Source organism: Corythoichthys intestinalis, chromosome 5 (genome assembly GCF_030265065.1).
Source record: "Corythoichthys intestinalis isolate RoL2023-P3 chromosome 5, ASM3026506v1, whole genome shotgun sequence".
NCBI lineage: Eukaryota > Metazoa > Chordata > Actinopteri > Syngnathiformes > Syngnathidae > Corythoichthys > Corythoichthys intestinalis.
This window is the reverse complement of record NC_080399.1, coordinates 53,026,647-53,050,588: the sequence shown is the minus strand read 5'-3', so window position 1 is coordinate 53,050,588 and position 23,942 is coordinate 53,026,647. Positions and strand designations below refer to the sequence as shown.

At 38.2% G+C, this 23,942-nt stretch overlaps 1 protein-coding gene across 1 annotated transcript in view; it reads right to left on the bottom strand.

The window, feature by feature from the left end:
- fa2h (fatty acid 2-hydroxylase) overlaps window positions 1-23,017 on the bottom strand; it is an 87,565-nt gene extending 64,548 nt beyond the window's left edge. The window contains exon 1 of the mRNA XM_057836320.1: window positions 22,569-23,017. Within this exon, the coding sequence (XP_057692303.1) occupies window positions 22,569-22,862 (294 nt within the window). The 5' untranslated portion in view covers window positions 22,863-23,017. The remainder of the gene's footprint in view (window positions 1-22,568) is intronic.
- Between the last annotated feature and the right edge of the window lie 925 nt (window positions 23,018-23,942).

Here is a 23,942-nt window from a genome sequence, read left to right as displayed (position 1 = left end):
CATTGTGCTTATGTGTTACCAGGCATTTTTCATGGACGACAGATATGCTTGTTTCCTTAATCCTTGTGTCCATCGTAGACACACCTTTGTTTGTGCTGTGTAGCATCGAGTTGAAGGAATCGAGCTAGTGAAGCATATCTACAGTTCCCCAGGAGATGATAACTACTCACTAATGATTGGGACATTCTTTAAACTGTCGTAAATCAAATTTTCTTTGTATCAGTACATTACCTCATTATTTACAAAGCTTAATGTTGAGCAGCTTACATTACTGGACTGTCTCAGAAAATTAGAATACACAATATTCTAATTTTTTGAGACAGTCCTGTGTATATATACAGGACTGTCTCAGGAAATTAGAATACACAATATTCTAATTTCCTGAGACAGTCCAGTATGTGTGCAAAAATCATTTTGGGGGCTTCAATCAGGGGGCTTTTATTGACTGATTTTACCTCTTTATGTAACATTTTTGGGTTTAAAAAACATCTGTAAAGAATTTAAAGAATTTTGAGTCCGTCTTTCTTTTTGGTCAAAGGTTTCAAGAACAACTAAAGAACAATCAAGGCTGTCATGAAGTGGAAACGCTATGACATTGTCCACATTCGATCAGGTACCGCATTTCCTTTGACTTAGAGGAAGCCAATAAAAAACAGATGACGCAGATCGACAATTTAGCTGAACTTAAAGGATCCAATCTGGAAAAAAAGAAAATCTGTTATGGAACATATCTATTTAAATTAACCTTCTTATTTGGTTATTATCACATTTACACACAGCCCATCATCAAGAACCCTGGTGAAGATGTAGACCTAGTCCACTGCTCCACCACCATGATGAAGATCACACTGCTCCTTCTAAATCTGAGATTTGACTTCCCGACAGACCCACCTTTTACAGTCTCCCTGAATAGACCTGACTAGGAAGGCTAAATGTGATCCCCTTTAGTACAAACACCATCCAGTCTGGAGTCTAAGCGATGTTGCTGAAGTGTCTCAACCAAGACAATCCCAAGATATCCTTAGCCTTTAAAAACTCCGAGCAGATTTCATCCACTTGCCACCATGGAGCTTTTTAAGCACCTCAGCCCAGAGATAGGAAAACGCGTCTAAGAGTCCCCGGGTTTGCTTTCTCATGGGAAGGTGTGTCGGTGGAGTTGACAACATCCTGAGTTGAGGTCAGCAGTGCCCAGCCTGAGACTGATGGTGAACCACATTTTAATTTTTTGGAGCCGATCTCACTGGCGTCACCAAACTTCTCCAATGCCAAGGTTTTTGATACAGTAGTTTAAAACATTTGTAAACAATTAATAAAATAGTTGAAAACTAGCACAAATGGATAATTAGTTCTAAAGGGTTAAACATTTTTGTCAACATGTCAGCTCCCTGTATTATTTTGGCTTGGATAAATTGGCACAGAATGACAAACTTTGCCGTCCAGCAAGTGGAATCACTCCCCCACTTACAACTAAGTTTGTTCCATCAGTCGTTTTCCACAAAAAGGGCGAACAAGTTTTTCAGTTTTTGCGAGTTCTTTACTTAGAATTTCTTTGTCCATTTAGTCCACTACAAAATAGGAATGTTTACATTTTTAAATTCTTTGCTTTGCTTGACTGTTGGCAAATGGGCGTGTCGGTGATTATAGTAAACATTTACACTGAGTAAAAAATTATGAACAATCGAATGAACGTTACCCTCCTCCTTTTATTGTCATATACCAACTAGGTCATTCTGATTGTGAATACAAACAATCAATATTCCCTCTAAATTTTCATGTGTCTGACCAGACACACAAGCTCCCTGACCACACTTAGGACCACTGTGAGCAACATCAGATGAGTACACTGTAGCCACACACCAGTACCACGCCTGTTCAAAACCTTGGATCATAGCAAGTTCTATGGCTTATTAAAAGAATGACCTTACATCAGCAATTTTTATTTGTTTACTTTTAATATAATCAATTTGGCCCACTTAAAATGAAAAAGACAAAAATCCCATTGTTCATAAGAAGTGTACTATGTTATAGGTGACAGTTCTGCTTAAGCTATAGGAAGAGTCCTGTTTTTGCCTGGGTAAGGTCCAGTTGTGGCATGGGTGAGTTAACAAACAAAACATTATGAACAACCACAATAGAAGTATATCAAACTCAAACACATTAAAACTGTTCGGACAATAAAGGTCACTCAAGATTCCTATTCTCCGTGTCTCAGCAGCAATACAGGACAGGTTAAGGGGAAAAAAAAAACAGAGAAAAAATCTCACTCAGTTTCACCGCTTGTTCTTCTATTTGCACATACTCCGACAGCCATTCATTCCATCTTAAAAGAACCACATTTCTTTTTTACTTTGCCTTAATGAGTTTAGTATCGCTGCTCGTTCCTTTCGCCATGATCACGAGTTAGCATTTTACTAATTTTACTCCGCTGCACTGTTGTTAGCTTGCTAACCTGCGCGGCGCGTATACGCAGGGCACATATGCGCAACAATGTTAATGTTATAATTGGCTGCGTAGCGTAAGTGAAGTGAACTGTATCGTATTATTGGCTAGACACCCGTTGCTCATTAAGTTACGCTGCGAAATGGTTACAGAAAACAATTTTGTTGGTCTATTTAACTAGATCATATCAGTTCTAATATTAGATATTAATCAATACTGTAGCGGTTGTAAAAAATTGGCAGCGGAGTGTTGTTTCAGTCACTTAGCACAGGAGTCTAGCTCACTTTTGTTAGCGTCCACAAATGCGGAAACAACCTTGGACCTCGAAGCAGACAACAAACAGGGAATGCGTACAAGGGTTTATTAATTACAAAAAAAACCCCAAAAAAACACACTATCCCGGAAAAGTAGAAACAACAAAAGGGTTCCATGACAATAGGTCGACGGGGCTCAAAAAAACAAACTCGAGGGTAAACTAAGACGATAGGCAGAGAGCCGAAAAAGGCAAAATAAAACACTCGAATACCTGCACAAGGTAGAGGTTCACAAACGAGGGCAGCGCACGAACAGAAAAAAACCCTAGGCAGGGGCGTGACAAGCAAATGTAACGAGATTATAGTGCAAGATTTCAAATGGCGATCAGCAAGACAATATCTTGCCGCCGTTCTCTTGCGAGGCCTGCATTTATATACTACTGTTTGATGAGCTGGGATTAGCTGCAGGTACAATGTCGGAACACTCCCACACTCTGCAACAAACCAAATCTGACCATCAGCAGAATGTGACAACTTTTTTACTGGTAATTTTTCCCCGCACCCACCCAGGTCATGCACCTCACAACTATATACAATCGTGTTGTAGTAACCCACTAATGGGAGCGTCGTATTGTCGCATAAAACGCACCAATAGGAGTATCGTGCTGACACATCACTGCGGCACCGATAGTAGTCCTAGTGAGGCCACAATACTTTTCTGTTTAATTTTATTTTGTGTGCTGCATAGATTTTCTTGAGCGCTGAGTATGTGCAAGAGGGAATATTCCAAATGGTTACTCTTTATCATAAGATACTCATGTGGTAAGCTGTGAAAACAGTACTTTTTGACTGTAAACTTCAGCAGGGTACATGAATGCATACACACTATGCAAAGCTCACGCTCAATTTTAGGAAATGGACAATACTGAAATAATTCTTAGTAAATTAAAATCAAATAATGCGACGGGTGTTTTCAAATTCGGTTTTGAGGATCATGATAGCAATAACTGACAGTGTTGACCGTGTAAAACCAATGACTTCCAAATATTTAATGCAAAGTATAGAAAATGAGTCTTCCATCCCTTGTCCAATAATTGATGACACTGGTTACTAAGCACAAATTTAAAAGAAATGGGAACAAAAGTAAAGAAATCACAAGTACATAAGTATTCACAGCCTTTTCCATCAAGCCCAGGTATTATCTCCTCAGACCCCAACCTATGGCGGGAGATCATGCATTATCCACTGCAAGACATCCAGATTGAGCGACAGTTTCATCCCCTTGGCCATAAAACAGTTAAACCGTATACATAACAATAGTTCCTTATCTATGCACTGTTAACAGCCACTCTGTCCAAATCCCCACTCTATCATGAGATGCCAGGTGGAGTAAAAGTTTATCATTACAGCCATAATGCTCCTTAATCACATTTTCAGTGACTTATTCAGCTACTCTTTGCTGTAAAAATAATCATGGAAGTAAAATGGGATTTAACTCGAGAGCTGACATATCAGATGAAAGGACACAGATGATTTTGCACATGAAGTTGTCAGGTCTTATAGAAATGCAAGGTCACATATACTTTGTCATTTTTTTTACCTTTCAAAAAGCTGTTTTTGGATCAAATATTTGTAAAAAATAAAAAATAAATAAAAAATTTTAAAAATCCAAAATCAAATGAGGTTGGGACGTCGTGTTAAACATAAATAAAACCAGAATAGAATGATTTGCAAATCCTGTTCAAACTACTATATTTAATTCAATACTCTACAAAGACAAAAAATGTCACGTTTGAACAGATAAAAAGTGGGCTGGTAGACGTTAAGTCACCTTTAAAATTGACAGCATAAAACACAGCCATTCTGTTTTTTATCCCGTTTGTATTAAAAGGTGGGTATTAGGGATGCAACGATACAGTTAAGTCAAGGTTCGATACAATTTTCGAAACGAGGGACACGATTTTAGATTCAATTCAATATAATTAATGCTCTGAAAAAAAAAATACAAGTGTTTTTCTTTATTTTTTTTTTATTTTTTTTTATTTTGCTAACAAGCAAAAATAACAATGCCATCATATAAACATGCATTATAGTGCATAATATTTATGTGCTTACTTCTTACTGATCTGAAGAAATTTTGTATAAAAGTGCTGAGAACTTCACTGTTTATAAAGTGAGGCGGGGCACGCTGTTGATTGCTATTACTCTCTTAGGCAGATATGTTTACCACATGAGAAAAACATCCTATTTGTGGTCCGAGTCCATCTTTGATACGTGCTTAATTAACAATATTTGCAGTAGGGGTGTGACAAAATATCGAAATGGTGATATATCGTGATACTTTGTATCCCAAAAGGTTATCAATATGCTCCTGCCAAGAATCGAGATATCATTTTATAAAGGTGTCAATGTTTAAAAAAAAAAAAAAAAAAAAGGAACCATTGAGTTGCTACCAAAATCTTCCACCATAATAGTGTCTCAGTTAACTCTAAGGCTGCATTGACGGTGCTCCACGCCCAACCCATTTAGACTGGGAACGTTCGTTCATTCGAAATCAGAGCATTCACAGTCATTCGGTCCGATTTTCGGGGCATTAACAGGTTCATTTTAGGGCATTTCAAGGTCATTTCCTGTTGAGTTTGAGTCACTTCCTATTTATTTGGGTGATTCCCAGGTCACTTCCTGTTCTGTAACTTTAAAAAAAAAAAAAAAAAAAAAAACAGCAAGTGACCCATAAAATACCCCAAAATCAACAGGAAGTAACTGAAAATCAACAGGTTAAACCTGTTGGCCACCTTAAATGGCCCAAAATCACCTCAATGCCTGGCATTGACTGCCACTGACGTCCATAGATGTTCAATCTGTTTGAAGTGGGAGGGATGGCAGCAATGGCATTTTTCTTTTGTTCAAAAAGGCACAAAAATGGAAACATTCTACATATTTAATTTTAAAATATGATTAATAAAGTAAATTAAAGCCGACATTCCGCCATATTTTCTGTTTTTAATGTTTGGTAGCACCGCTGCGCACGCCCAATGTGACGTGTACAAGTGCTGACGTTATCGGCACGGTCTCGCGCCGCGGGAGCCTTTGATATGCATGCCGAGGAAGCCCCCCTCAATCCCCCACAATCGGATTCTTCCACTTTGGAGGCAGGATTCAGAATTTTTCGTCTTCGCCGACACCATATGCACGCAAGACGAGTCCGCAACCCAGTCATTGCGTCTTTGTGTCGCAGAGTCGCCATGTAAACTGCTCCTTAATTTACCACTCATTGTTCATCATGTAACCGTGAGTTAGCGCTCTGTGACCCACGGTCTTAATCCGTCTTTTGTCAAAGTGAGGTTGTTCGTAGCAGCCAAGTCGCTACAATATATAGGCGGACTTAGTTATACGTATCCGTAAAGACAGTCTTTGTTTAATATATACAAGTGGGGATAGCATATCGGCTCACCTAAAATGCTGTCAAACAACGGATCTGTACGATATAGAAGTCGGCAAGCCGCCTACTTAAAGTTTCTGTCTTTCCTCCCTCACGAGCAATGATCCTCATGTGCCACAGCTCCCACCTTTCATGCAGGTTGGTGGAGGAGGGGTGCTGCAAGCGGCAGAGTTTGTTTTATCAAGGCAAAGCTGTGTCGGACATTTAGCGAGAGAAACGACAAAATTAAATTCGGAAAATATATTTTGGGAGCTTTTCATTTGGATGGAATGCTTTTCATTTGGATGGAATGTTGCATATTGAATCGAAGAGGGCGTATCGAACGGTTCAATTTAAAACCGAGTATTGTTGCATCCTTAGTATTAGTAGGTCAAAATTCTAAAGGTTAAAGACAGACAGACTTCCTTCTCCCCAGCCACTTTGTCCAGCTTTTCCGACAGAGTCCCAAGGTATTCTCAGGCCAGCCGGGAAACACAGTAGTCCCTCCTTCGTGTCCTGGGTCATCCCATGGCCTCCTCCGGGGGGACAATTTCTGTGTACCTCATCAGGGAGACGGGCATCTTAATAAGATGCTCAAACCATGCCACATGGCACCTCTCAATGCAGAGGATCAGTGGTTTTACTCAAAGCCCTTCCCAGAGGAGCAAGCTTGTCACCCAACGGACAGTTAGGACACTCTGCAGAGGAAACACATTTCAGCCGCTTCAACCACGACTCCCAGCCCATGACTGTAGGTGAAGAAACTTGTAAGTCAGGTCGCTCATATCTCAAGGCACCGCATGTATTTTTAATCAATATGACTGCATCTAATAAAATAAATAAATAAATGTATTAATTTATGCTATTTTAGGGAATCTTTAACTAATTAGCATCTGTGTAAACAGCACAATTGATTTCCTCATACAATAAATCAATTTCAATGCAACTGATTTTGTATGTTGGCGTGGCACTCGACAAACATTTCTGGGTCTTACATTTGGAAAATTGATTGCATATTTTACAAATTTACTGATAATCTTTTAAGTACTTTAGTTCAGCATTGAGTTATGTACACAAGGAAACACCTTTGTAAATATTGATTCAAAATGTATTCAAATACTGTAACATATTAGGGGTGTAACAGTTACAGCAGGGGTGGGGAACCTATGTCTCGCGAACCATATCTGGCTCTTTTGATGAGTGCATCTGGCTCACCGCCAACCAGTAATATTAAATGTGGAACCAGACGGCTCACTTGACATGAACGAGCTGTAATGAGCTGATGGAGCATTCACACATTTTACTTGGACTTTCAAACGTACATTGCAATAATATGCTTCAATTCAGTGCTCATTGGTGGTCTTCCCGTCGCGGATTGCACAGAGACTGGCATTAGTACAGAGCTCGTCTCACGCCATAAGTCTCCACTCAGCCAGCAGCGGGGCTAGCCCCTCCCAACTCAATGCCGAGCGAACTGGAATATATGAAAAAAATGCGTAGGGGAAAATTAAACCACGAAAGTGAACTGCATGGTACCCCAAGTCACAGAGGCACTCATTCAGTTTCACTTTCATAACTTTTTAGCCTGTCAAAATTATCGCCACTTCTAGAAGAGCGAGACTCACGAAACGGCTGCCCTGAGAGGCTCCATCTGTCTAGGCCACTGTTATGCACACGCCCCGTTGGGGTTTCCTCTTCCAGGAAATATACGCAGGGCCACACCATGTTTCTATTTGTTATTTTCCAAGTGGTGAGTGCGCACCTGAGCAACGATTGTGAAATCACAAGTAGCAATGTCATGCTTTCGTTGTTGTTTTCTAAAGATTTATTTCAATCACAATTCGGCGACTACTCGTAAAAGCCGAGCGTGCCCTCACACTCGCTCCCGCATGATGCGTTGAAATGCGCTCACAAACAGACCAGAGCTCACAAAACGGATTCAGACAAGCTGGCAACAGAACATGTGTATATACTGTATACAGTTTATAAAGATATATCTACATTGGTACCTCTACGAAGTTAATTCGTTTCAGCACCTTGTTTGTAAGTCAAAATGGTCATATGTCGAGCAGGATTTTCCGATATGAATACATTATAATTCCATTAATTCGTTCCACAGCCCGAAAACCTACACTAAATCCTTAATAAATAATGCTGGTACTATTGCAAATAGCAATTACACAGAGCAAAACAAATACATTATAAATACAAATCGGAATGATAATATAATAATAGCAATAATAATAATAATTCCTCAATAATGTAACGAATTGGGTTCTAATGTGGCGGATGTGTTTTGCTTGGTGTACCTGAATGCAAGGTGTGGCTGATGTGACAGTGAAATAGGTGCGGTAGAGGTTTTACTTTCACTTTTCATGTTCTGTTGTTGGCGTCAGCTGCGGCGGACAGTAGGTGTGTTGTGTTGCACGAGTTCTGAAATAAATGATTAAAAACCTGACGAAGCTGGCGATTTCTTTGGCGATCTTACAATAATAATAATTTTAACCCTAACTTATAACGAATGGCAAAGAGACGGAGAGACGAGAGAGGAGGACCGTCAAGATCGTAGACATTCTACGACCGTATTGTCACAGTGCACGGACGCGCACACCACGCTCATATTTTTCTATCATTTCCATCTTCATTTCAATGATCATGCGGGAAAACAAAGAAACTGCTGCGCTGTCATAAATCATTGGATTTCGAGCATGTCGTCGGATGCAGAAACAAATGGCGTGTCAAATTTTACGTCGGACGTCGAAAAGTCATATCGAATCAGATGTCGAGGTACCACTGTGTATATATATATATATATATATATATATATATATATATATATATATATATATATATATATATATATATATACTAGGGCTGTCAAAATTATCGCGTTAACGGGCGTTAATTAATTTTTTTAATTAATCACGTTAAAATATTTGACGCAATTAACGCAGATTACCCGCTCAAACAGATTTAAATGACGGTACAGAGAAACACCACTTGTTAATTGTGTTTTATGGAATTTTGCCGCCCTCTGCTGGCGCTTGGGTGCGACTGATTTTATAGGTTTCAGCCACCCATCAGCATTGTGTAAGTAATTATTGACATCAACAATGGCGGGCTACTAGTTTATTTTTTGATTGAAAATTTTACAAATTTCATTAAAACGAAAACATTAAGAGGGGTTTTGATATAAAATTTCTATAAATTGTACTAAAATTTTTCTTTTAAGAACTACAAGTCTTTCTATCTATGGATCACTTTAACAGAATGTTAATAACGTTAATGCCATCTTGTTGATTTATTGTTATAATAAACAAATATAGTCCTTATGTACCGTATGTTGAATGTATATATCCATCTAGTCTATTCTTTCCATTCCAAAAATAATTTACACAAAAATATGGCATATTTTATAGATGGTTTGAATTGCGATTAATTGCGATTAATTACGATTAATTAATTTTTAAGTTGTAATTAACTCGATTAAAAATTTTAATCGTTTGACAGCCCTCATATATACACATACTGTATGGCTCTGGAATCTTATTTTAAAATATGTTGGAAGTTTTGGCTCTCTTGGTCAAAAGGTTCCCCACTCCTGAGTTACAGTAAGTAAGTTGCAGTACCTGTACATACCTTGTTTCTGAGGTCACTGTTCGGTACAATTTTGACATATTGGCAAACCGTTTTAGATGCATTAGCGCCACTTGGTTTGGAGCGCAAATACTGCAATGCACTCAAGCATATACCGAATGCACCACAATGTGACATAGGGTACGTATTGTCTCGATTTGTGACGGACACATAATGTCGTTACACTCCTATTACATATGATACAGCTTACCACAAAGGCAATGAAAGACATCCAATTCTCAACATTGTATTACTTAAAAGAAGAGCATTCGCAAATCAAGAATTAAAAAAATAACAGTGATTGTAGCTGTTCTTCTGTCGTGTGGGATCATATTTCTGTATCAATTCCTTTTCATTGTATAATTCAACACATATTCTAATTTATCGTAAAACAAACAAGCAAGCATTAGTGCTTTACGTGTTTATATCCTCCTTCTAAACTATAACTATCTGTTTTCAATCCACACAGTTCACAGATAAGCATCAAAGTCATCTGAAAAATCTTGGAGTAACATTTTCATGAACAATATAGGTGTGCCACAGAAGAATAGCACCACAGTTATGAAAGGTCAATATCTTATTAAACCTGGAATGTTTCGGTGACTCATGGTCATGACCAGCATTGTGTCGTTAATGCAGCAGCTGATCACGGCTGAGTTCCTCATTTTCAATTTGTCTTTGTCATCTTTAAGTCAAAATTGCGTAAGCGATCTACTTCCTCCGCTAGATCACGGGGTTGTCAGCAAAGACCATGAGCTACTGGGCTGAAAATTCTTCAGTTTACATGCAAGTTGAGGTACAGCAGATAGAACTATAAACCTAAGCTGCTAGAAACAATGAACAGGCCGTGGCACCCAATATTATAATGGAAATCTGACGTCATGCTCTGCCTTTCAATGGCGAAGCTTAAAAATATAATCCATCAATTTATGTAGGACATTCATTCATTCATTCATTCATTTTCCGAGCCAGTGACCGGTTAACTGAAGCATGCCAGTGAGGGTGTAAAAGAACATTTGCGCGACTTTGGTACTGGGTTGCGTGGATGTTTCCACTCAGAGCGACCAAGCTTTTGGTCACACAGACACATGATTTGGTTACCCCCTTTTTAGGGGGGTAGAAAATGCTGCTGAATGCTCCTTCTTAACTTACTGGCGGTGATGTGGCCGCAACTTCCGAGGCTGACATATTGGGGTGAATCCAGCCAGGGAAAGCAAAATCGTACTTGCACTCTCACCAGGACTGTTTCTTGGAGTTTTCTCTGGACAAAGTAAATTCACATTAAAATTCGCTGACTTATGCGATTTACAGCGTACCAATCCATCAATTCGCTGTACAGTTCTCTCATTTTAATCATGTGTATTGGAACCAACCAAACCACCCAAAAGAACTGGACTGCATTTATTTTAATTTTATTTTGAATATTTTGTTTTTTTATTTCTTTTAACTTAAAATTATACTTATGTTTCAATTTGCTAATGTTTTGAAAATTAAAAATCCTCTTCAATGGAAAAGTTTTCCTTTTTTTTGTAACCCAGATATCTCAAAGTAACACATTTTAGAGCTGTAAATGCAATACCGCGATACTGTGAAACCGTGATATTTTGGTTTAAGGTTATCATAACGTCAGAATATCATAGCGGCACATGCTTACTCACGTGTATTTTTTATTTATTCGTACAAAGTCTGAATAAATTTAGTGCTGTCCAAAAATTTTTATAGATCATGTATGATACAACATGAAAAATTACATGTTATATAGGCTATTAGCTGCTTTTAATGTTTCGTACATTAGTTCCAAAATTGTTAAAAAATCCTCTCAGGCTAAACCAGTACTTCTCAAACAGTGGGGCGGGCCCCCCCAGGGGGACACAGAGCAATGCTGGGGGTGGCGCATGTGACCTTGGGGAACATACATTTTTGGCATAGGCTACTAGAATAAAGTGTAATTGAACATCCACTCTGTGGTTGGCAGTGCCGCTTTCATTTTCAGCGTGTGCGCAGTATTTTTGAACAAAACAAGAGCACACAGCAAAGAGCTCTGGAGATATGCAAAGCTTAGACAAGGAAATATGACATAGCATATGTAGCATCTAGCTTTTGGCTTTGACTTTTAGTACAGTGGAAGACGAGGAAAGACCAGACTGTTTACTTTCGCAGCGGACAGCAGGAGTTATTTTTTTCAGCGAGTGCCAAATATTGCTAACAATCCTCCCGCTTTGTTAGTGTTACATCAGTAAACCAGCGAGCACTGTAAGCATCATATAAGGTGGCATACCAAGTTGCTCAGTGCAAAATAACCCCACACCATAGCAAAGGAGCTAATACTGCCTGCAGCAAAAATAAAAACTGTCCCTCTGTCCCATTACATTATGACACTGTCCTTTCGTTTTCGTAATTTTTGTTTTTTTGGTCTATTTGTTCGACATATTGTCCTAATGAGTTAATTTTGCTAATCAATTTGAATTTATTATTATTTATTGATGTTATTAAATTTTATTTTTCAGCATCAAACGGTCAAAAAATGTATCTTGAGTGTATTTTTACAGAATGGAGATTTTTTTTTTTTTTTTTATGCTTTAATGTAAGTTGATCTACAGTATATTACTTTTTCTTTAATAGTAAAAAGAACACAATGTTATGCAGAGTTGTACTTATAATAAGAAGAATTTTGTATACAAATGATACTACGGTATATTTACAGTGGTGGCAGAGAGTTGGGGGGCGCGGAACGTTTACGTCTTCCTTGAGGCGGGGGGCGTAACAGAAAATAATTGAGAAGCACTGGGCTAAACCAAACTACTATTTCAGTATCAAGTTAACAGTTAAAAACAGTAAATAAAATGTAAATAAAATACATTCAATTAATTTAATGTTATGACTCTACCATTAAAGTTGTTAAAATTGCTCCCATTATTCCATAATTTCCCTTTTGTCTATTTTCGACATGTGAAAGTTTTAAAGCTGTTTCATCATTTAAAGATGGATTCAAGTCAAAATTTTGCTGATTTAGGAGTATTTTGGATAAAAAGTTAATTAGGTTCGCTACAACAGAGCCTTCCAGAGAAGACTACAGCTTTAAGATGGTGGCTCTTTACTAACGCCAGCAAGTGTCATTTCGCATCCAGTTCTCTATACATGTTCTAACGCCGCCGTCTGTCATTCTGCATGTACTTCTACATATATGTGGTATCTACTGCAGCATTATGTGGCTGTATGTTTGTAGCAACTAGCAACTGGGCGTTGGCCACAGTCAGGTATTATTGTTTTTTTTTATCTAGCGGCATGAGTTTTGAACATGTTATTTACATTGCATCCCGAAGACCGCGCTGACTGTCTTTTAGTTCCCCTTTACATGGTATAATTCAATAATCAGAACTTGGATGTTTGTGAATCATTCGCGAATCTTCCACGGCCGAATCGCAAATAATCTAAGAATTGGAAATTTCGCACGCCTCTAATACTTATCTTTACACCACAACACCACTTGTTAAAAGAAGGCGATGCAAGGCCAAAATTTTCATCTTTGGTTTCATTTCACCCGCCATCACAAATTTTGGGTAAGAATTGAGGTGTCATTTTGCAAAATGTAGCTGGGTTTGCATGCATTTCTTTGTAAGATAAGGCTTTTGTCTTGCCACCATCACGCCACCTACAAAATGAAGGCAAAGCAAGGCCAAAAAGTTCATCTTTTCTTTGGTTTCATTTCACCATCACAAATTTTAGGGCAGAATTGAGGTGTGAATTTGCAAAATGCAGCCAGGCTTGAATGTATTTCTTTGTAAGATAAGGCTTCTGTCTTGCCTCCATCACTGATAACCCTGACGTAAGAAGTAGGCAGGAGATGTTGGCCAGTGTACTAAACAGCGGCACTCGCTAGAAATGATTGCACTTCCTTCGGTGTTGAACTCTTGACAGCTTACCTGACAACTCATCTTCCCAATTTCAGGTGCCATGCCATTCATTGTAATATCACTGTTGTGCCATATTTTGTTAACTTCACGCGACAGTACCTGTCTTTACCTGTCATCCAATGTAACTGTGTTTCAATGTATATTTAATGTCTTAGATCGTTTATACCCTTCTCCAACTGATACCTTTGGACAATGAGATCCCATCTTCTCAATTTGTTTTTTCAATTCAAGTGTCCACGTCATAGTGCTGGAAAAAATGTTTTTTAATTTTTTTTCTCGGTTGTAATTTTATATCAATAAAACCTGGCATTTTAACAACAGTTGATACCCATTTTTCCCGAGTAATTGATGGCACAAATATTTCGCGCTCAAATCATTTTAAACATGTGTGTAACACATTCCTTTTAAACAATGACTACACACTTTGTACTTCCTGAGAGCTTCAGCCGTTATTGGCATGACTTAGCAGGGAGGAAGGCATTTTGCCGCACAAACTCGAGAGGAGAAAATTCAAGATTCAGGCACCTGACTTGGCAAGTCACTAATTGCTAATGCAACACTAGACAAGGGACGTAACTCTATTGAGCAAAAATGATACAATTTCATTCATTAATTCAGAAGAAGGGAATAAGATAAATGACAAGGAGGGAAAAAATCGTCATGACCTCCTTGATTATATTTTATTAGTTTCCTAATTTCCACTTCCAGCTCCTAGTTATCATTCCCTCACACTTATTCAAACTGCCAAACTGTCCTTTCAAAAATTACACACAAAGTAACAATCTGTTTACCATTGAGGCCATACTGAATAGCATAATGTGGGTATCCATTTTTTTTTTGTCCTCCTCTCATTGGGACAAGACAAACCAGTTTTTTCCTCTCGTTTACTCTTTATCTCTCACCCACATTGACACACACCCCACCTGAATCATTTACACCACTTCCCCCACACATCCAAGCACCCATCCCCCACCCGACAGGTTTACCATATCACTTCGGCGCCCCTCCCTGCACCTTTTTAAAGCTACGTTAGTTTTAAACCAGACCTATCCTTGTGAGTGCCTTTTCGCCGACATCCCACTCCCACCCCTACAATCAATACAAGCTGTGAAAAGGAGGAAAACAGGTAATGTACATCCTCCCTGCAGCCTTGCAGAAACGCCCACTAAAGTCATGTGTCTAAAGTCAATGACATTAAAAAAACAAAACAAAACAAAAAAGGATTAGGGTTGAGCGGCAGGGGCATTAGGCTGATCTGTAACTTTTTCTTAACTTTTTATTCAGTGTTTCAAGTCTTATGTCAAATAAAGTCCTCAGTGTGCTTGACATGCATTATTTTTCAATATGGGATTTTACCGGAGTATCCGGAGAAAACCCACGCAAGCACCGGGTGAACATGCTAATTCCACACAGAGAGCAGCGCAGCCCAGCCCAGATTAGAACCCATGACCTATTTTAATTTCACAAATATTACTCATTTTGACAGGGAAGAAAGAATGTGCCTGTTAGTATTAATATATTAACTACTTATATATGTTCTTACTATGTTCATACTTTGATACAAATTTGTTTTAGCCCATCAGTGGCGTTTTACAATGTGCTGTAAAGTTAGTACAACCTGACAATGTTTGTAAAACAAAGTTCTAACTATTGTGTTTACATGCAAAACGTATTGAGTTCCCTCAGTTTTTTTTTTTTTTACTGTCAACTTGTCAAGTCAAGTCGGATCCTTTCGAGGAACCGTTAACTACCTGTCAAACTGGGGAGTATATGGCGGAAAGCACAGACAAGGCTGAGGGGTGCTCTTGCACCGCTCTTTAAAATAAACTGCTGTATTATAAGCCAAAAGAACTGTTCTGTTTGATAGAACAAAATGTCTATATGCTGCCATTGCAGATTCATGGCGCAATAAGCCCCAGAACTATTTTTAATTTGTCCGTTTTACCCTGGAAACCCCTGCTTTTGTTTCAACCTAGCCACAAAAAGAAGGTAAGTAATCATATTTATTATTCGAAATGTCTGTCATTTTTTGCTTAGAATCATTAATTGATGTCTAATATTTAGTTTGAAAAAAAAAAAAAAAAAGACTTAAAAAATTTATTCACTCGCATATTTTAAACTTTTAAACAAATTACGTCACAATGAAAAAATTGCCGTCTGTAAAAAAGTCACGGATATCTACCTCATAACTATCGCTTAATTGTATTTTTTTCGTGACTGTCGCATTTTCCCCAGTATTTTAGATGATAAATAATCGATCCAAACAAAGAAAAATTGAAAAAAAAAAAACTTTTAAAAGTGTAAATATATGAAAATGAAACTCTCGATTACTCCTTCATGTCTGCGATTTCTGCATCACGACCCTTGTTATATTACCATGTTTCACCCATAAAATCCCCCAGAAATCCAGCTGTGGCCATTCACAGCTGTGTCTTGACTCTTGACACTCGGTGATACATGCTACATGGAGTTTTTGGATCGAAAAGAGGTAAGTACGCGATAATATCTTGTTAAAATCATGGCGTCTTTAATTATGCTCTCGCGTGCTCTCACCTCCAGTTAGGGTTTTGCTGTTTAACTTTTTTTTTTTTTTTAAATGCCCTCCTGTTCAAAATTTTTCTTCCCCCAGAAAATTGAGATTTTAAGCTTCCCAATGATGTATCACGCATGCATATTGGACAATTTTGAAATTTGGCCAAATTGGGGGTCTCAAAGCGGAACTCCAAGTCACCTGAGTTTTTTCTGCCTTATACCAGCTGCAAAACGCTGCCATAAAATGGATTGATAAAATAAAATAAAATAAAAAATAGAAATATAGCTACGAATGTACTAATAGCTACGTACGCCATTATAACTGGGAATTAAAAAATATATATTATTCATAGTTGCCGCACGGTGGCCAAGTGGTTAGCACATCTGCCTCACAGTTCTGAGATAAAGGGTTCAATCCCAGGCTCTGGCCTTCCTGTGTGGAATTTGCATGTTCTGCCTGTGCCTTTGGGGCACTCTGGATTCCTCCCACATGCCAAAAACGTGTGGTAGGCTGATTGAACACTTGTCCATAGGTACTGTATGCGTGTGTACATGAATGGTTGTTTGTCTCATTCTACCCTGTGATTGGCTAGCAACCAATTCAGGGTGTACTCTGCCTACTCTTTACCGTACTGCCCGTAGTTAGCTGGAATAGGCTCCAGCACCTCCATGACCCTAGTGAGGATAAGCAGCTTGGAAAATTAATCAATATTATTTATAATGGAGTGTGACAAAATACAAAAATGGTGATATATCGTGATAGTTTGCATCCCAAATGGGGATCGATATGCTCATGCCAAGAATCGAGATATTGTTTTTTAAAATGTGTCAATCTTTAAAAAAAAAAAAAAAAAAAAAAAAAGAGGAACCAACAAGTTCCTACCAAAATCTTCTACCATAATAGTGTCTCAGTTAACTCTATGGCTGCCATTGACAGCACTCGACACCCAATCCATTAAGACAGGGAAGGGCAAATGAACATTCGTTCATTTGAAACCAGACCATTCACAGTCACTCTTTCTGATTTTCAGGGTATTTACAGGCACTTTCTGTTCATTTTAGGGGCATTTACAAGTCACTTCCTGTTGAGTTTCAGTCACTGCCTACTCATTCCCGGGTCGGCTCCTGTTCTGTAACCCAAAATCAACAGGAGGTGACCCATAAAATGCCCCAAAATCAACTGAGGTGACTGAAAATCAACAGGAAATGAGCTGAAATGGCCCAAAATTACTTTGTTGCCTGGAATTTGCTGCCACTGACAGCCATAGAAGAGGGAGGGGCCCATTTGAAGTGGGATGGGTTCTTTCGCTGCCACCCTTCCAGATCAAATGGATTGGAAATCTACTAATGATACATTTTTTCTGTTTATTAGTTGTTTTGTCGAATATCGTAAAATGATTTCCTGACCGATGTATCGATAATCGTTGTATGGCCATATTGTGAGATCATCGTTATTGTGAGTTTTGCATCGCAAATCATATTGTATCGTGAGGTACCAAGAGGTTCCTACCCCTAATTTATAGTATGGAACAACTATTTAAGAGTTTAACATATGCTCAATACTAGCATATTTAAAAACAGGCATATCACCAATCAATGCTCTGAAAAGTAAACTTTATTTTCTAACAAAGCTATTACAAACTGTCCATAAAATCAGTCAAGCAAAGATAAATATATGTGCTGCTTTTCAAATATGTGTTTTGGTTATCTTGTCACGTTTTCACACTTTCATGTCACAACATATTCGACAATGTACATTTTTTTAGATTGCAAAGATGAGTGTGACTGTGATACTTCTGAAGTGATTTTAAATTGTGTATGATGCATTAATAAACATTGTTTTTGATGTCCCTACAATGGTGATAATAGTCATTTATTACTTCAAGATTTAAGTGTTACTGTTGGTATATAGGATAGAGTGGAGAAATTACTGAACAGACTGCATTCAGACATGGATACTTGGAACATTCATTTTTGTGGGCATGAAAATCTCGCACCTTTCTCGAAATTCACCGTTTCGAAGTAAAAAATGGTGACCTACGTGAATTGTGTAGATCCGAGGAGAACATTTTTAGGTGGGGGGGTGAAATTTTTTATATTATTACTATTTTTATTATCATGTGATTCACTTAGTAAGGGTGTGCCAAAAATCGATTAGATTCTTCTTCTGTGCTCGATTTAAAAAAATTTTTTTTTTTAGAACGAGAGTAGAACAGAGATAACTCGTTGCATATTGCCTTTCAGTTGTCCAGCAGTAGGTTCAAATTGTGTTAATTGGAAAATGTCCCTAGTGTGTTGCTAAGTCCCATGTGCGTCTACAAGAGGTAAGTACACGAACCAACTTGTACTGTTTAGCCTTTATTACTGTTGTTTTTGAGATGTTACTAGTTAGCGCCGAGCGCTATGCTAATTAGCGACTTCGCAAACATGTATTTCCATGTCAAATTGTGCTTTGTTTGGTGGTGTACAAAAGTTATTCCAGATGCAGTACGTGTAAAACCAGGATTAAGTACAGCGGTAACACTACAAACATGCGAAATAGTACAGAAATCTGTGAACTGGTAAATGGTGTTATACTTATATAGTGCTTTTCCACATTTCAAGGCACTTTACACTATATCGCCATCCACCTACTGGTGACACAGCACCAGGAGCAACATGGGGTTCAGGATCCTGCTCAAGGATACTTTGACGTGTTCATCAGAGCGGAGAATTGTACCCGCAACCTCTGGGTTGGGTGGCAACTACTCTACCACTGAGCCACACCACCCCAACAAACAAAGGGAAAACAAGGTATATTGGTTAAAAGAAGTCTTATTTCTAAAGACACTTTGTTTGTTTCCAGAAAATGTAGAATTCATTCCACCAGTGTAAATGTTATTGTATTGTTGAGAGAAATAAGTATTGCTGTTTGAAACAGCTAATGTTTTTGCACCTTCTTGTGAAAAAGAGCATCTCAAGATCAGCTGTGTGTTGAATAGGCATGTAGAGAAATAAGTACTGCCTTTTAAATGGTTAATGTTTTTGCACTTTCTTGTAAGATTTTTTTTTTTTTTTTTTTTAAGCAAAGCAGTTTAAGGGAAGCTTTTTGTTGTATGAGCATGTTTCCATCGTTCTTGTTGCATCATTAGGATATTTTAAATAAATAATGGACATGAATTTGGCTACTTTGTTAATTAGTAATGTATGATGCATCGATAATCATGATAATGGTGATCATCGTCAATACCGTGATCACCGTTCAATAATTGAATCGTTGCACCCTGAATCGGAATCGAATCGAATCATGGGGTGCCTCCTGCAGATCACTGAAACACAGTGTGGGTCGACTGAGCTCAATATTTTGTTGGGTTGTAAAGTGAACTGGAACATATTTCCTCTACACCCTTCTCACCCTTTTAACCCCTGACCCATTTTCATGCCTGTTTTTAGGTTAGTTGTAAGTCTTTTGAGCATCTCATGCTCAACAATTTTTCCTTTCGCTTTCCTTTTTGTCATCTACTGTTTTGACACCTCAGGTGCCTTTTACACACCACAAAATGTAACTAATTAAAGAAAATCCCAACTATATTTCGAATATAATGGATAGCGTACATTTGTATGTGGTCCATGGTCTATTTGTAATGCCATTTCTTATATAGTTTGCTGGCAAATTAAACCCAAAACAAGTATTATCGAGATTTTCATTGATTATTGTAAATGTAAAAATAATCAAGTGATTGATTAATTACAAGAAATAGTTTTTAGTTGCAGAACCTGAATTGTAATCAGAAATAAACTAACATAATCACTTCATTCCTGACCTTAATTTTCAAATTTTCTATTGTGTCTTTTTCCAGACCCAGTGGGAAGACCAACATTGAAAAGATGTTGGAGCAACGTTCTGCTGTTGATCTTATATCGTTGAATTAACGCACCATTGTTGCACCCTCAATTAATGTTGTTTCTACGTTGAAATCCTTACAAAACCTAAACGTCATTTCGATTATTAATAATATTAGAACAACGCTGAATCAATGTCATGTTTTCGATCAAAACGCCCGCTCATCCATAATTGAATGACTTTTCAATCATATTTCCCAGTCAATCATACTGTAAATCAAGTATTTGTCAACATTAGTTCATCAACTATAAAACAATGATAACCTAACCATCACCTGACATACCATAGAACAACGTTGTATCGACGTCACTTGACGTCGAAAATTTCTATGTCAACCATACTGATGATTTTGATGGAAAATCTACGTTTATTGAATGTCGGCCTGCTTTGTGGGGATATACTTTGTACAATAGCTCCTTGATTTTGATCGGCTAAAATTTTCTTATGGTGTGTGGTCCACCCTGACTGCATGCACATGGAAAGATCACAGATCATTAAATGAAGTACTGTAGTTTATAATTCAAGAGAGTAAGCAGACGTGGTCTCAATTGAGGATTGAGTTTTGGCCTTGTAAGGTGGATGGCTTTGCCAACAGGTCTCAGTAAGCTGGTCCACTTGATATAGAGCAGTGATTCCCAACCAGTCTGCCATCAGCGATCTTCAGGTGCGCTGTGGGAAGTTGTCCAATTCCCCTAAATTGATCTGAAAATTGCCTACAAATAAGTTATAGTATCTTTGTTCATTTATCTGAGAAGAAGAGAATTCTAATTTCTTCCACAAGATGTTGGTTAAACTGCAATGAGTATCCACTGTTTTTACATTTTCAGGTGGGGAAAAAACTGTCTGGAAAGACTATTTGTCTACTGTTAAACAAGTGCCTTGGGTCTGTGAAGGTTGGGCAAGGGCGTAAATTTGCACAGGGACAGTGGGGACATAACACTACCAACTTTTCAGGATGCTGAAATTATCCCCACCAACTTTCAAGCAACCTTATTTGCATTATGACTTCAGTTATATAGGGCATTTAGATTGTCTTCCTATATGTTGTGAGGATAGAATTGATCCTACCATTATTAAGTGAATTACAGTACTTTGAATGAATGAATGAATGAATGAATGAATGAATGCTTTATTTGGACATAAGAAAATAAAAATAATAGACAAACAAAAATAACAAAAAACAAAATTAAAAAATCTGAACCAATGATATTCTCGAGATAACAGCAACAATAGTTAAGACAATAATAATTATTATAATAAACGAGATCAGAATTTATTCATTGTGTCCAAAAGGAGTAGTATGAAGCATTTGCTTATTAAAACCTACCCCCCATTTCTATTCCTTAATTATATCTGTCCGCCCTATGTAACTAGTCCTCATATTAACAAAGAAATAAACTAAACTTCCATTATGTTCAGACTTACATTGACCCCTATACTGAATGTGCCAGTCCATTTTTTCCCCTCACACGCACGTTTGAGTGTCTCATGACTTGAACCCCCAACACACACACACACACACAATCACAGCCCGACAGAAAGACAACATGCCGCCTCCCCCGCCCCCTTCGAAGACGAGGGATATTAGAAGTTTTTTTCTGCCAGCAGCAGCCACTGCAAGTAATGTAAAAAAAAAAAAAAAAAATTTTAAGTCAATGTTGTGGATGTGGGGAACACACCACTAATTTTGCATCTGCTACAGTGCTTCAAGTCAATTTTAGTCACTTAAATTTGACATAAGAAAAACAGCTAGCTGCAAATAAGATTAATAGACTTGTTTTAAGCAAAAAGTTTGTATATGTAATCTTAAAAGAAAAACTTGTTCGACAGAAATGTTCTTAATTCAACAATATTGTTCAAAACATTATTTGAAAGCATTTTTTTCTTGATTTAGGTGAAAAATGACCCAATTTTTAGATGTATTTTAGTAATATTTACTCAAAGTAAGTGGAAGAATCTGAGGCATTAATTTGTTAACTAGCCTTTAAGACTCAAAACAAGATGGGAGAAAATTATTTGACTAGATTTTTAAAAATATATATATCAGATTAAGACGTTATAAATTTGCAGTGTGAAAGTTAGGATAGGTCAATACAGATTTATTTTGCATTAATCATTTAGCCTATTAATTAATTCGGTTCATATTGGTGAGAAGTGGCCCCAGTCCCGTCCCCAGCAAACAGTGTACATGCAGGTTATGCTGTTATAACAGTATATTATTGAGTATAATATTGAGACCAAACCTACGCCCTTGAGGTTGGGTAATACTGGTTTCGAATGCTAAATACAGCATTTCCGTATTGAGAGTGAAGGAAGCAGGAAAAAGGTGATGGAATTAAGTTTAAGAAAGTAGGATGTGCTCTGGTTGTCTCAATGGAACATGGCTGAAAATGTACAATGCACCTGTCAGGCATATGCTGTGACGTTGTTTGTTTTTATAACGCCAGTGATGTCGTCAAACTCGCTCTTTGAAGACAGCTGCGTCTTACCGTGAGCTCCAGTGCGTCGTTGTCCTTGTCGCTTTCTCGGGCCAACTCTCCGATGTAGTATTGCTCCATCCACCGTCGGGCGTTCTCCGAGTGTCTATGCGGGGGTCCCTCCATCTCCCTGCTTATGTCTTTTCCCGACCGGCGAAGTATCAGCGCTTCCCCTCCAGGATGCATCCGCAAAAAGGCGGTCACGTCGTACACCCGGGTCCCCAGTAGTACCCAGCATGAGTCCTTGGTACAGTGTCGGGTCACCTCCCTCTCCGTGAAGAACCGGGGAGATGTGGAAGGAGACATGCTGTCGGTGCGTATTAAGAATCCACCTGTTCCAGGGGGAAAACTAGAGGGACTTTGCAGAGGGGGGAAGACCTCCACGCCTGACCGAGGGCCTGCTGTTTGCAGAGTTCAACTTGGCAGTTTACACCCAGTCGCTCCAAGACAAAAAGTACACATAGAAGGACAGAGCAGAGAGGCGGGGTTTGTGAGGCGTTCACTGATCGGAAAATATACTTTCGATGCAAAGTATGACTCGAAAGTGCACGCTTTGTCTAGCTGATGTTTTTTTTTTTTTTTTTTTTTTTTTTTTTCCGAAGCTTATAATAATGAGTTTTACAAATTTGTTTGTATTTTTAATGCAGCTATCCTTAAAGTATTTAAGAGAATAAGCGCCTCTTTACGCAATAGATAGTTTTCCCCTTAATTCCCATTTGTAAGTGAATGCAGCATGACACCTAACCGCACCTGTTGCTCAGGAGGCAACCGATGATCCAGTCACGCAGCAGCTCGTCGGGTTTGACGAGAAGCACCCATTGTGGATTCAGCACTGTAGTGTGTACTGTGCTGCATTATGAAAGCCAACGAGGCTTTTTCTTCAAAATCCATGTCTGACTTTTGCCCTCTATGGGAATTTTAACACTGTCAAGCACAGTGATCACTATAATGGACATCTGTTATCAATAGTTGAACTTATTCGCTGCCAGCTCAGGTCAGAGCGTATGTGGTGTGGAGGGAAAAAATGGAAATTGACCTTGGAGAACACCTATTGACGACAATAAGAGTACAATCCATCTCAACTAAGGGGCTGGAAGCGATCGAATGATCAGTTAAAACGGATTGGACGCAACCAAAGAATAAAGATATGTGAGGTCACAAGAGATTTACAAAACTAAATAAATTGGATAAATAAATAAAAATTCCCAGAGCAAAAATAAACTCGGGCCAAACGTATTTATGTCTTTATTCTTCTTCTCCTTTTGAATTTATTACAATTTGTTTAAATTTATTTTACCATGGCGGGTTGTCTGGCACTGCAGAACAGCGTTTTGGGATGCATTAACTGGTCTAGCAGCGCCTCCTGGCTATGTTGGGTGTTTTCCA